The sequence below is a fragment of the Tyto alba genome, unplaced genomic scaffold, assembly GCF_018691265.1.
Source record: "Tyto alba isolate M040663 unplaced genomic scaffold, T.alba_DEE_v4.0 Super-Scaffold_26, whole genome shotgun sequence".
Taxonomy (NCBI): domain Eukaryota; kingdom Metazoa; phylum Chordata; class Aves; order Strigiformes; family Tytonidae; genus Tyto; species Tyto alba.
In genome coordinates this window covers 22,632,506-22,644,392 of record NW_024881300.1, presented here as the reverse complement: position 1 = coordinate 22,644,392, position 11,887 = coordinate 22,632,506, and the positions used below count along the sequence as shown (strand labels likewise).

The following is an 11,887-nucleotide window of genomic DNA, read 5'->3' as shown; positions in this document are numbered from 1 at the left end:
ACGCTGCCCGTGGGCAGAGATGGGCGGCGGGTGGGTTCCCACACCCAGGGAGGAGGCTGGCAGTGCCTCTGTCCCTGCCCGCTGCTCCTGCCTGTGTCCCCTGCCTGCTTTGACGCTTCTTGCAATGTCCCTGCCTGCAGTGCCCCTACCTGCTGTCCCTGCCTGCTTCCCCTGGTCCCTGCCCACTGTCCCTGCCCTCTTCCCCTGCCTGCTTTGTCCCTGCCTGTGCCCCTGCCTGCAGTGCCCCTGCCCTCTCTCCCTGCCTACTTCGCCCCTACTTGCAAGGTCCCTGCCTGCAGTGTCCCTGCCCGCTGTTCCTGCCTGTGTTCCCTGCCTGCTCTCCCTGCCTGTGTTCCCTGCCTGCAGTGTCCCTGCCTGCAGTGTCCCTGCCCGCTGTCCCTGCCTGTGTTCCCTGCCTGCAGTGTCCCTGCCCGCTGTCCCTGCCTGTGTTCCCTGCCTGCAGTGTCCTGCCTGCAGTGTCCCTGCCTGTGTTCCCTGCCTGCAATGTCCCTGCCTGCAATGTCCCTGCCTGCAGTGTCCCTGCCCGCTGTCCCTGCCTGTGTTCCCTGCCTGCAGTGTCCCTGCCCGCTCTCCCTGCCTGTGTTCCCTGCCTGCAATGTCCCTGCCTGCAATGTGCCTGCAATGTCCCTGCCTGCAGTGTCCCTGCCTGCAGTGTCCCTGCCCGCTCTCCCTGCCTGTGTTCCCTGCCTGCAGTGTCCCTGCCCTCTGTCCTGCCTGTGTTCCCTGCCTGCATGTCCCTGCCTGCAATGTCCCTGCCTGTGTTCCCTGCCTGCAATGCCCTGCCTGCAGTGTCCCTGCCCGCTGTCCCTGCCTGCAATGTCCCTGCCTGCAGTGTCCCTGCCCTCTGTCCCTGCCTGTCTTCCCTGCCTGCAGTGTCCCTGCCTGCAGTGTCCCTGCCTGCAGTGTCCCTGCCCGCTGTCCCTGCCTGTGTTCCCTGCCTGTAGTGTCCCTGCCTGCAGTGTCCCTGCCTGTGTTCCCTGCCTGCAGTGTCCCTGCCCGCTGTCCCTGCCTGTGTTCCCTGCCTGCAGTGTCCCTGCCCGCTGTCCCTGCCTGTGTTCCCTGCCTGCAGTGTCCCTGCCCGCTCTCCTGCCTGTGTTCCTGCCTGCATGTCCCTGCCTGCAATGTCCCTGCCTGCATGTCCCTGCCTGCAATGTCCCTGCCTGCAGTGTCCCTGCCCTCTGTCCCTGCCTGTCTTCCCTGCCTGCAGTGTCCCTGCCCTCTGTCCCTGCCTGTGTTCCCTGCCTGCAATGTCCCTGCCTGCAATGTCCCTGCCTGTGTTCCCTGCCTGCAATGTCCCTGCCTGCAGTGTCCCTGCCCGCTGTCCCTGCCTGCAATGTCCCTGCCTGCAGTGTCCCTGCCTCTGTCCCTGCCTGTCTTCCCTGCCTGCAGTGTCCCTGCCTGCAGTGTCCCTGCCTGCAGTGTCCCTGCCTTCCCTGCCCGTGTCCCTGCCTGTAGTGTCCCTGCCTGCAGTGTCCCTGCCGCGTGTCCCTGCCTGCAATGTCCCTGCCTGCAGTGTCCCTGCCCTCTGTCCCTGCCTGTCTTCCCTGCCTGCAGTGTCCCTGCCTGCAGTGTCCCTGCCTGCAGTGTCCCTGCCCGCTGTCCCTGCCTGTGTTCCCTGCCTGTGTTCCCTGCCTGCAGTGTCCCTGCCGCTCTCCCTGCCTGTGTTCCCTGCCTGCAATGTCCCTGCCTGCAGTGTCCCCCCCTCTGTCCCTGCCTGTGTTCCCTGCCTTCAATGTCCCTGCCTGCATGTCCCTGCCTGTGTTCCCTGCCTGCAATGTCCCTGCCTGCAGTGTCCCTGCCTGTGTTCCCTGCCTGCAATGTCCCTGCCTGCAGTGTCCCTGCCCGCTGTCCCTGCCTGTGTTCCCTGCCTGCAATGTCCCTGCCTGCAGTGTCCCTGCCCTGCTGTCCCTGCCTGTCTTCCCTGCCTGCAGTGTCCCTGCCTGCAGTGTCCCTGCCTGCAGTGTCCCTCCCCTCTGTCCCTGCCTGTGTTCCCTGCCTGTAGTGTCCCTGCCTGCAGTGTCCCTGCCCGCTCTCCCTGCCTGTTTCCCTGCCTGCAGTGTCCCTGCCTGCAGTGTCCCTCCCCTCTGTCCCTGCCTGTGTTCCCTGCCTTCAATGTCCCTGCCTGCAATGTCCCTGCCTGTGTTCCCTGCCTGCAATGTCCCTGCCTGCAGTGTCCCTGCCTGTGTTCCCTGCCTGCAATGTCCCTGCCTGCAGTGTCCCTGCCCGCTGTCCCTGCCTGTGTTCCCTGCCTGCAATGTCCCTGCCTGCAGTGTCCCTGCCCGCTGTCCCTGCCTGTCTTCCCTGCCTGCAGTGTCCCTGCCTGCAGTGTCCCTGCCTGCAGTGTCCCTGCCCGCTCTCCCTGCCTGTGTTCCCTGCCTGCAGTGTCCCTGCCTGCAGTGTCCCTGCCCGCTCTCCCTGCCTGTGTTCCCTGCCTGCAGTGTCCCTGCCCTCTGTCCCTGCCCCCTGTTCCCCGCCCGCCGCGCCCCGCCCTGCAGCACTCCGCCCACCCGACAGAGGGCGCCATCCCGGCCCTGCGCCGCCGCGGTGCACGCCGGGAGCTGTAGGCGCTCGCTGCGCAATACGGCCTACCGCGCCAGGGGGGCGAGGAGGTGGCCGACCTCTATCGTCACTTCCGCCGGGGCTTAACGTCACTTCCTGGCGGGATGGTGGGGAAGCGGGCGCGGGAGGCTCGGCGGGGGAAGATGGCGGCGCGGGGCGGCCTCTCCGAGGAGACGGTGAACGCCCAGGTCCTGCAGTTGTACTTCCACCAGGCCATGGCGGCATACCGCTCCGGACGGAACGGCGACTTCCGTCAGCTCCGCGACGTCATGCAGGGTATGCCACGTCACGTGGGGCGCCCGTGGCGGGGCCGGTCGGGGCGGGGAGAGCGGGGGGCCGGGGGCGAGGGGGGGCGCAGGCTGGGCCGCTGTAACCTCCCTCTTGTCCCCCAGCGCTGCTGATGCGGCCTCTGAAGAAGGATCTGCTGGTGTCCAAGATGCTGCGCTTCATGCAACTCCTGTCGCGGATCGAGGAAGGCGAGAACCTCGGTGGGTCCCCAACGCCCCCAGCAAGGCTCTGGGCAAACCCCAGTGCAGGCTCGCAGCCCGCTGCCCCGGCCGGAGCGTGCCCGGTTCCGTGGCTGTGCCCCTGCAGCTCCCAGGAGCTGTGCTGCGCGGAGCAGAGGTCTGTGCCGGAGCTCTGGAGCTGTCGGAGCTTTCCCCTGAGGGTGAGGGCCCCAGAGCGTGGCTGTTTATGCCTGCGTCATGCTGCCTCATACACAAGCAACATGCTTGAACCCAAGCTCCAGGGCTGTCCTGCTATCTGAACATACCAACCTCCTGACTTCTGGAATGCCCCCCCGATCAGTTACTTCTAGTCAAGTGGTGCTTCTGTAGCTTTCCGTGTCTGGGGGTGGGTCTTGCCCCAAGTTTAGACAGTTGGCAGTCAGCCTGCCATTCCCTCTTCATCCGCAATCGCTCTAGAATTCGCAGTCAGGCTGAGCAAGTGAGTAGCCAGCTGTCTGTGAGGCAATGCCGTGAATTCTTGCAGATTGCACCTTCGATCAAGAGCTGGAGCTCACCCCTCTTGAATCGGCACTCGGTGTCCTGGAGCTCATTCAGAGAGAATTCTCCGTGGCGGAGAAGACGATGGAAACTGTTCAGAAAATGGTGAAGGAAGCTGTAAGACCTTTTTCAATAAATACTCTGCTCCTCTTTTGTGTTAGATCTTGTGTAAGTGACTGGGAATTGCCTTGTGTGTGGAATATTGTCATTAGTACTGACTTTGCCACAAATGTGTCTCTTCAGTGTATGTACTTTTTCATCAGTAGAAGTTGTTTTCTCTGTGGAAGTCAATACTAAGCTGTTACCTGTGTGCTTGATTACGATACATGCTTTTCCAAAGCTGATCTAGAGTGTATGGTCAATTCAATGTCACCAGAGAAATTGATATTTGTTTTCTTCCGTAGGCTGTTGTTGTCTGCATCAAAACAGAGAGTTTGATAAAGCTTCCAAAATTGTCAAGAGGCATATTGGGAAGGAGCCCAGAAACCAGGTGAGTCTGCTGGAATGGAAGATGGCTGCTTGAGGACTGTGCGTTGTGTCTGACGGGGTGTGTTGGGGAGCGGGGATGTTTGGGGTGGTCTTATATGTCTTGGGGGAGGGGGCACTTGTGACCTGTATTGCAGGCGTAAAAGATTTCCCTGAGAAGCATGCCTTGTGGGGAAACCTTAACAAGAAAAAAGGGTAAGGGTGATGACATGGAAATAGTCCTCCTTGAATGATGGACATGCAGCGTTGCGTGTTTCTAAAGCATGTGGATTGTCATTTTGGAGCTTTCTCTGTTACTCACGTATCTTCATGGGTCTTCCAGGCATCAACACTCATCCTTTGTCTCACGTGTAGAGCGTGGGATTGTAAGAAGGGCTGGTTTTGAAAGCAGAAAAGAGTCCCTGTTCCTGTTTCTGTAGGCAGTGTAATATCTTGGGCACTAGAAGTGAAAAGTCAGAACTGCTAAACAGCTTGCCTGTTCCTCTGGCCTTTTCCCAACCTTATGTCAGTGTAAACTAGTTGTGCCTGGAGAATGCCAGTTAGGAAAGGCCCAACCCTCACCCAGACCCTAGCACCTGCGCTTGCCACATATACACTTGTACCTACTCAGAGCATTCTTACCCCTTCTCTAGAAAAAGAGGAACGAGTTGCTGACTATCATCCGGGAGAAGAATTTCACTCATCCAATCATCAAAAACTTCTCTTACAAGAACTTCCAGCAGAGCGTGTTTCAGGTCCTGAAGACCTATGTGGATGATTCGGAGCCGCTGCTGCTAACAGTACGTGTCCACCCTGCTCACCTGGCTTCCCGTCCTGCGCTTGCCTCTGCCCCAGCAAGGGGCAGCAGGAAAGTGGCACGAGGTGCAGATTTGGGGAGAACTAACACTTTGCCACAACGAAATACAGTAATTTGGCTTCTGTGTGCCTTCTGAGCCAGTAATGAGTTAGAGTTTAGGCACCTAATTAGCAGTGGGTTGAATCCAAATACTTTAAAGTCTGTTCCTGAAAGGTTTATATAGTTAAACATGTCTTTCAATCCATGTAACAAGTTTTAATTGATAGACGTGAGCTCTGTACATGGTGCTGGTCAAACTACAAGTAACGTCTTAAAGTGCCTTTGGGGAGGGGATAAAATTGCATGGTAGTACAAGGAGTCATTTTTATAATGGTTACGTGCTTTTTCTCTCTCCAAGATAATGAAAAAGTCTTTGAATCTAGAATGTGCTAAAGAACCAAAACCTCATCGGCGACTCCTGAGTCTGCAAAGAGGCCAAAGGACCAGGCAGCAGCTCTGGAGCCCTTGGCGGGGCTGAAGGCCCAGCAGGAGCTCCAGAGCCTGCAGAAACAGCGAAAGACCTGGAGGGAGCTCCCAACCCTGTAGAAAGGGCAGATGACTCAGCAGCAGCTCCCGAGTCTATGGAAGGAGCTACTGACCGAGCAGCAACTCCTGAGCATGTAATGGAATCAGCCAGTATCTTGGAAGATGCTTCAGAGCCTATGGAAATATCTAAAGAACCAGCAGCAGCAACTCCAGAACTTCCAGGAGTGTCCTTCAGGGACTCGGAAAGGTGGGCAGAGGAATCTGGCCCTGCGTGGTGGGTAAAGTGTGGCAGCAGGTCTCTTCCGAGGGGTGGTTTGCTCAGTCCAGGTAGCTCTTAGCTTCCCCGAACGCCAGCCCAAGCAGGTCTGCCTGAGCAAGCCCCAAAGGCTGTCGGTGTAAGACTTCTGTCTGGATCACAGTAAAAACGTTAAGGCGGTTTGGTTCTTTTATCCAAAGATATGTAGTCCTTTTTGTAAACTAGGGAGGGAGGGCGGCGGCTGCCAGGTTTGCTCTCGTGGAGCAGCGTTTGGTGAACCATACGGTTCAGGCCGTAGTTGAGAACAGCAGGGCACCCAGGGGCGTGTGGAGCGTGGGCATTCTCAACCTGCTTCCCCGGTGTGCCGCATCGTTTAGAAGGAAGGTGGACCGAAGGGTTGGGAACGCCCTCTTCAGTAGACATTTTGCACCCAGGGTCAGCTGTTGAGGGTCACACTGTAGGGGAAAAGCCTGATTTCAGTGAAGTGGAGCCACCTTGGTGATGCCTTTACAACCTGCTCAGTTCTGTTTATTTTGTAGGCAGCCCTCTGGAACTGTAACCACGTATGGGATTTCTGTTCTGAGAGAAGCTTTCAAGATCCTGTCGGACTCCCAGGATTCTGATGCACTCTTCACCAAACTGGACGAAACAGACTTTTCTTTCCCCAAGCAACTGTCTCCTTCTGTATCCCACAGAACCAAGAGACGGAAAGAGGCGGCGAATCAAGATTCTGAGATCTCAGACCCTCCTGAAATACCCCATAAGGGCAAACGCTTGTTGACCATAAGCAAACTGGTCATGGAGCAAGACAGCCAGTACAGCGAGTCGAGTGAGAGCCCAGACTCTTCCCAGGAGCCAGTTGTATCTTCTGCTTCCAGACCTGTTCAGAAATTGCATGTCCAGCCTGTATCTACTGAGAGTGCCAAGTATGAAGCCCATCTCTTGTGGTATATTCTAATCTGCACCCAATCTTTTGACTTGCAGCTGACATCGGTAGCATGAACAACAAAAACCTTTATCTTTAATTCAAGATGAGTATATTGACCATTCTTGTCTGCTAGCATACGTGCAACCGGGCAAAGTAAACACTGTTGTCCTTACGCTTTGCCGTTTGGTTAATGGAGGGGAGAAAATGATCCAGGTTCTGGTGGCAGGGAGTCAGAGGTACTGCAGGTGGTGTTGGTAGGTGATTGCAGCATGTGGGTCAGAGGTAATGCCTGTTCCTCTGCACTTTGGTTAGTGAAGCTGGAGCTGGAAAGGGTTTGTAGGTGCATCTTGTGGAACAGATTGAACTATTTCCACCTCTTGAGAAATAAAACACTGACTTCGCTGAAGATCTTTTGTCTTGAAACCTGTGTTGATTAAGAAACTCCTAGTTGTAGCTCTCTGACTGTTTCTTCAGTATGAGTTATCACTTACCCTGCAGCTGAAATGACTGCAATAAGGGTAGAGGTATGTTAGGATTTTTTCCTTTTTATAAGGATTTCCTACAGAAAATGTCAAGGTAGGGTTACTGTCAGACGGCCAAAATTAACACTGATATGAGACTCTTAAGCTGAGTCTCATGAGTATCTCCTGCAGGCCGTAACAAGGGTGTAACAAAGCTTCATGCTTAAATGTCTGAGTTGCTCTTCTTTTAGTGGATTGCATAGATGCCAGCAGTAGTGATGTTTTGGATCCCCAGGAGTGAAACTGGGAGGATTGAGGAGAACTTGATGTGTTTGAAGGATAACTAGAACACAGTTTCCCTTAGTTTCTGGCTTAAGAATGTCAAGAACACAAAGGTTTGGTTTCGAAGGGCGGGCAGGGAAGGTCTCAGTGCTCTGTAGCTTGGCTGCTGTGGATGGATCACCTCCCTGAAGCACGTGCGGTAGCACGGGAAGCTACTGCAAGTAGAGGTGTGCAGCAAGCATCAATGCAGACAGTGGTGACATCTCTGACACCTTGCTGCTGTGTCTTCTTCAGGGTTAAACTCAATTAGTTTATGATGCTGAGAAGGGGTCTCTACCCCTGCTATTGTCCACTCCCTAGAGTCATCTGGGAATTTGAATTAATACATTTCCTACTCTCAAACCCTTGAGTGGTGACACTTGAACTCTTTTGGAGTTTGTTTTTTTTTTTGTTTTTTTTTTTTTGTTTTTTGTTTTTTTTTGTTGTTTTTTGTTTTCTGGTAATACATTGCAGCTGATGTTGCTGTCCCTATGACATGTCTGGACTTCTTTTTGAGGGTGCTGGGAATCATTGTGGGAGTAGGATGATGTTTTGTGAGCTCTTCCAGAGCATAGTGCTGTGCCTGACAGCCCGGGGAAGGGGCTGTATGCAGTGACTCATGTGTGATGCCTTCCCATCCCATGCCTGGTGCCTAAAGCAAGGGTTGGTGTTGGATTGGGGAGGGGCTGCTGACACTGCCTTGAGCAGTTCTTGAGTTTCAGCCCTGCCACTGTGCAGGTTGGTGTCCAGGAAGTGATATATCGCCTGTGCTGCTTGTGCAGGTGTCTTGTCTTGAAGCTGTTACACGTCAGGACTCGTTGTCAGCACCACAGATTCCACATCTTTCTGGAAATCTAATCGTGTGCATCTCTGCCAGTATCTGGCTCTCAAATCTTTATGTGCAAGAAAGAGGCAACTTCAAATAAGAATAGAGAACAATTACTTTCCTGTAATCATAAAAAGCTTCAATTATATTGGATGTGACAGCCAGGGATGGACCTTTTTAAGTTTATTTTTAACAGACAATTTTATCTCACCCGTTTGTGCTTGAGGATTGGAAGCAGGTGATGGTATGGAGGCACTTGATTTTATGGAGAGGCCTCTGGTGCTTAGTTGACCTCAGTAGTGTTAGTAGTGAAGCAGTAAGAGTTAAATGCTTCTTGGGAAGACTAAAGGCTTCTCCCCTGGGCTGTTGGCGAGTCTGTGCCATACCCGAAGGCCTGGAAAGTTCAGCTGTGCGTGTCTGTTTGCTGGAAGTGCTTAATTGTGTAGTTAATACCCAGTCACTTGGTTTTGTAAATGCTGGCTACAAAGTACTCCACTTATATTTGTGTACGTGTTGCATGCCATCTCTAGATAAGAGCTCCTAAGGATTTGTCCCCGCTTGGAGGGGAGCGGAGGAGGTGCTGGCGTGTTTATCTGTTGTGTTCTGGGCACATTTCTCTGCGCAGTGTGCTCGCTGCGGGCTTGCCTGCTCTGTTCCAGGTGTCCCTGAACCTCCTCCCACTAAAGCATTCTCCCTAGCCAGTAGCCAAAGTAAACGCTTCCCTGTTTTTAGGTCCTTCCAAAGAAGGTGGAACAGCTCATACGGTGAAGAGGAGAAAGACAGGTGGAGCGAGGAGGATGAGCTCTTCTCAGATGCAGGTAAGAGCAGAGCCCCCGTTGCAGATGTTAATTGATGGTAATTCTGGCTCTGGGGCTCATTCACGGGTGTCTTGCTACCTTCTATGTGACTGAATTTTGAAACCAGAAACCCTAAAAGCCCAAGAAAATACATAGCTGTCTACCTTGGAATTATTTGTTCTTTGTACCTTTGACCTGAAATGCACACCAGAAACTCCTGTTCGAGTTTCAGACTACTGTGCTTAGCTCACAGGATGTAAATATTGGAAATGCAGCTCTTGCCCCGTTCCCACTTTAGTGGCATGAAATAAAAGTTAAGTTTATGTTTTCAGCCAGATCAGTTTTCCAGTCCAGTCCCCTTTGCAGCTCAATTCACAGCTTGGCTGATAAAAAGGAGTGGACAATAGATGCCTAATTCCAGCCTCAACATACAGCGTAGCCACATCCTGGCTGGATGCCCCTATTCTTGATGTATTGGCTTGTTTAAAACAAAACAGGTCTTATTGGAATCCTCTCATGTAAAGCAGTTGGGGCTTGAAACGGAAAGGCTGTGCACGCTATAGCTGCAGAAAAGGGAGGGATGAAGGCATTTGGTTTTATTGTCTGTCACAGGGTGCTCTCACTGTAGGCCGACTGCACAGTTCAACAGTTCAAGGCAGGTCTCTCGAGGAGGTCTGTACCTCCTGAGTTACGGTGAAATGTAATCCTCTGGCCTTGTTTTTCAGCATCATTTGAGACAAACAACACCACGATGGTCTTTGGTTCCAAGAAACAGGTAATGTGGAGCCTGAAATCAGGACATGTCGGTACAGAAAGCAAACTGCTGGACAATTAGAAGTGTGCTGGTGAGGACCGCGGCTCAGACCGCTTCCTCAGCAGCCCGCAGCTCACTGCAGCGGGGCGAGCTGCTGCTGTGCTTTAAATGAAGCACCCGAGGCTGGGTTGGAACGGGATCATTCCTGAGGCCGTGCTTGCCGTATCCGGGCTTGAGCCGAGCTGAGCAGGTCTCTGCACTCGCAGAGCTGCTGGAGTTCCTCTGTTAAAACAGCCCGGTTTGGTAGCTGGCTGAAGCTGCGTGCCTCCCACGCGCCAGGCCCGGGGGGGGTGGGGGTGAAGTCCCTTCTCCTTGGTGCACGTGGCTCAGAGCCAGGTTTGCTGCATTCCCCACGCGACGGAGAGGTTCAGCATCTCGCGTGGGTGAGGGATGCACGTACGGCCGCCGACACCTGGGTCCCGGGTTTGGTGCTACTGGGAACTCTCACCCTTGTTGCCGGCTCTTGTGCTGCTATGCCACATCAGCGCTTTGTTCATGGTAGCTGTTTTCTTTAGTTACTTTGCATTTTGCCTCCAGTACAAAAATTCAGGGACCTGCAGACCTGAACTTGCAGATCTTTTTTTTTTTTTTTTTAACGCTACTTGTATGCTGTGAGAACAGGGTGTAGGCAGCGAGTACTTTGCCTCTCTGAGGCTTGCTGTTGCATCAAAAGGCAATGGCTTTTATGTGATCAGCGTTGTGCTTTGGGTAGCAGAGCTGCTCCTGAGCTTGTGCTGGAGCTCAGCACTTCTCTTCTTTGTAACAGTTGCGAGAGCACCTCTGCAGCGAAGTGATTATTGAGTGCTGGGTGTGCTCCTGGCAGGCCAGCTCGGCCTCTCTGTGCTAGCAGCACGGGTGATGCAGGGAAGCTCGCGTGCTAGGAAGGAGTTAGGGTGCAGCTCTGCCAGAGGCAGCTCCTCCCTGAGGCGGCAGCCTGTACTCACAGAACACTGCTTGCTGCTCTCTTGTAGAAATGGACAATCCAGGAGAGCGAGTGGATCAAAGAGGGCGTGAAGAAGTTTGGAGAAGGGAGATGGAAAACCATTTGCCAGAAATACCCCTTCCAGAACCGTACGGCTGTGATGATCAAGGATCGCTGGCGGACCATGAAAAAGCTGGGAATCCTCTAAAGATGGGCGCCACAGGACCTTCAGTGCAAAAACCTTCTTATTTTTCTTTTGAAAGATGGACCGAGCAGTAGTAACGGGGAGCCTGCTGCGCTCATCCCTGATGGGTGTTGGGGCCGGCGTGGTGAGCCCCGCTGGCTCGTGGTACCTGAGGCTGCTGCAGCAGGCGGAACCCACGTCTGACAGGAGCCGAGGAGCCTCGTGGCTCGAGCTGTAGCTGCGAGGCTTAGGCCTCCTGCAGTTGGCAGAAGCTGCGCAGCCTGATTGCACGCGCTCGGAAACGGCCTGGATTGGGACTTCCTTTTCCACCTGGCAGCTGTAGAAGGAATGCCAACCCGATGGGCTGCTGAAACGAGTATCCTCTGCCCAGAGATGCTGTCAAATGGTAGGATAATCCCACTAGTAACTATTTTTATGTGTTTTAACTGTCTAAATTGTGAATCGCTTGTTTCATGTGTGTGCACTCAGTCTCCTGGAGGGAGAGGCAGCACATGATCCCAGAGCTTCTGGGGAGAGGAGATTTAGGCAAGATGATCTGCTTAGATGTTTTTTTTCATGTTTCTTTCTGTAAATGGCTACTCTGTGAGTGGGAATTTCTCCCTCCCAGCTTTGAGGCTTTAAAAACATTACTTTTTGTTTCGGTACTTCAGTATTGGTTGTTCCCATGTTAAATCTGTAGTGCTTACTGGTTTTGGTCATGTCTTACTGGCACTCCTCCTTCCTGGCAACATCCTCCTCTGTGTGCGATCCCTGCAAGCATCTGAGCTCTGAGGGTGCGGCGTCTTTCCTGCTGTCAGGTGCCAAAGCTGTGGTCTTCTGTAAAATAAAGTTCCTTTCTTGTTGGATTTCAAGAGTTGTAGTAAGTGTGAACTCGCACCTGGTGGGTGGCAGTGGGGCAGTTTGGGGTGCTGCCTGCTCGCCCCAGGACCACGGGGCTCCCCTCAGGAGCCGGCTGGGGCTGGGGGT

At 53.8% G+C, this 11,887-nt stretch overlaps 1 protein-coding gene across 1 annotated transcript; it reads left to right on the top strand.

Moving 5' to 3' along the window:
• The first annotated feature begins 2,570 nt into the window (after window positions 1-2,570).
• TERF2 (telomeric repeat binding factor 2) lies at window positions 2,571-11,772 on the top strand. Its single transcript, XM_042797650.1, is given in 13 exon segments — window positions 2,571-2,856; window positions 2,973-3,068; window positions 3,571-3,701; window positions 3,989-4,010; window positions 4,013-4,074; window positions 4,703-4,849; window positions 5,264-5,306; window positions 5,309-5,368; window positions 5,371-5,638; window positions 6,187-6,573; window positions 8,916-9,001; window positions 9,706-9,755; window positions 10,766-11,772. Coding segments are annotated over 13 exon segments (1,683 nt in total). The 5' UTR covers window positions 2,571-2,684; the 3' UTR covers window positions 10,925-11,772.
• Window positions 11,773-11,887: the final 115 nt, after the last annotated feature.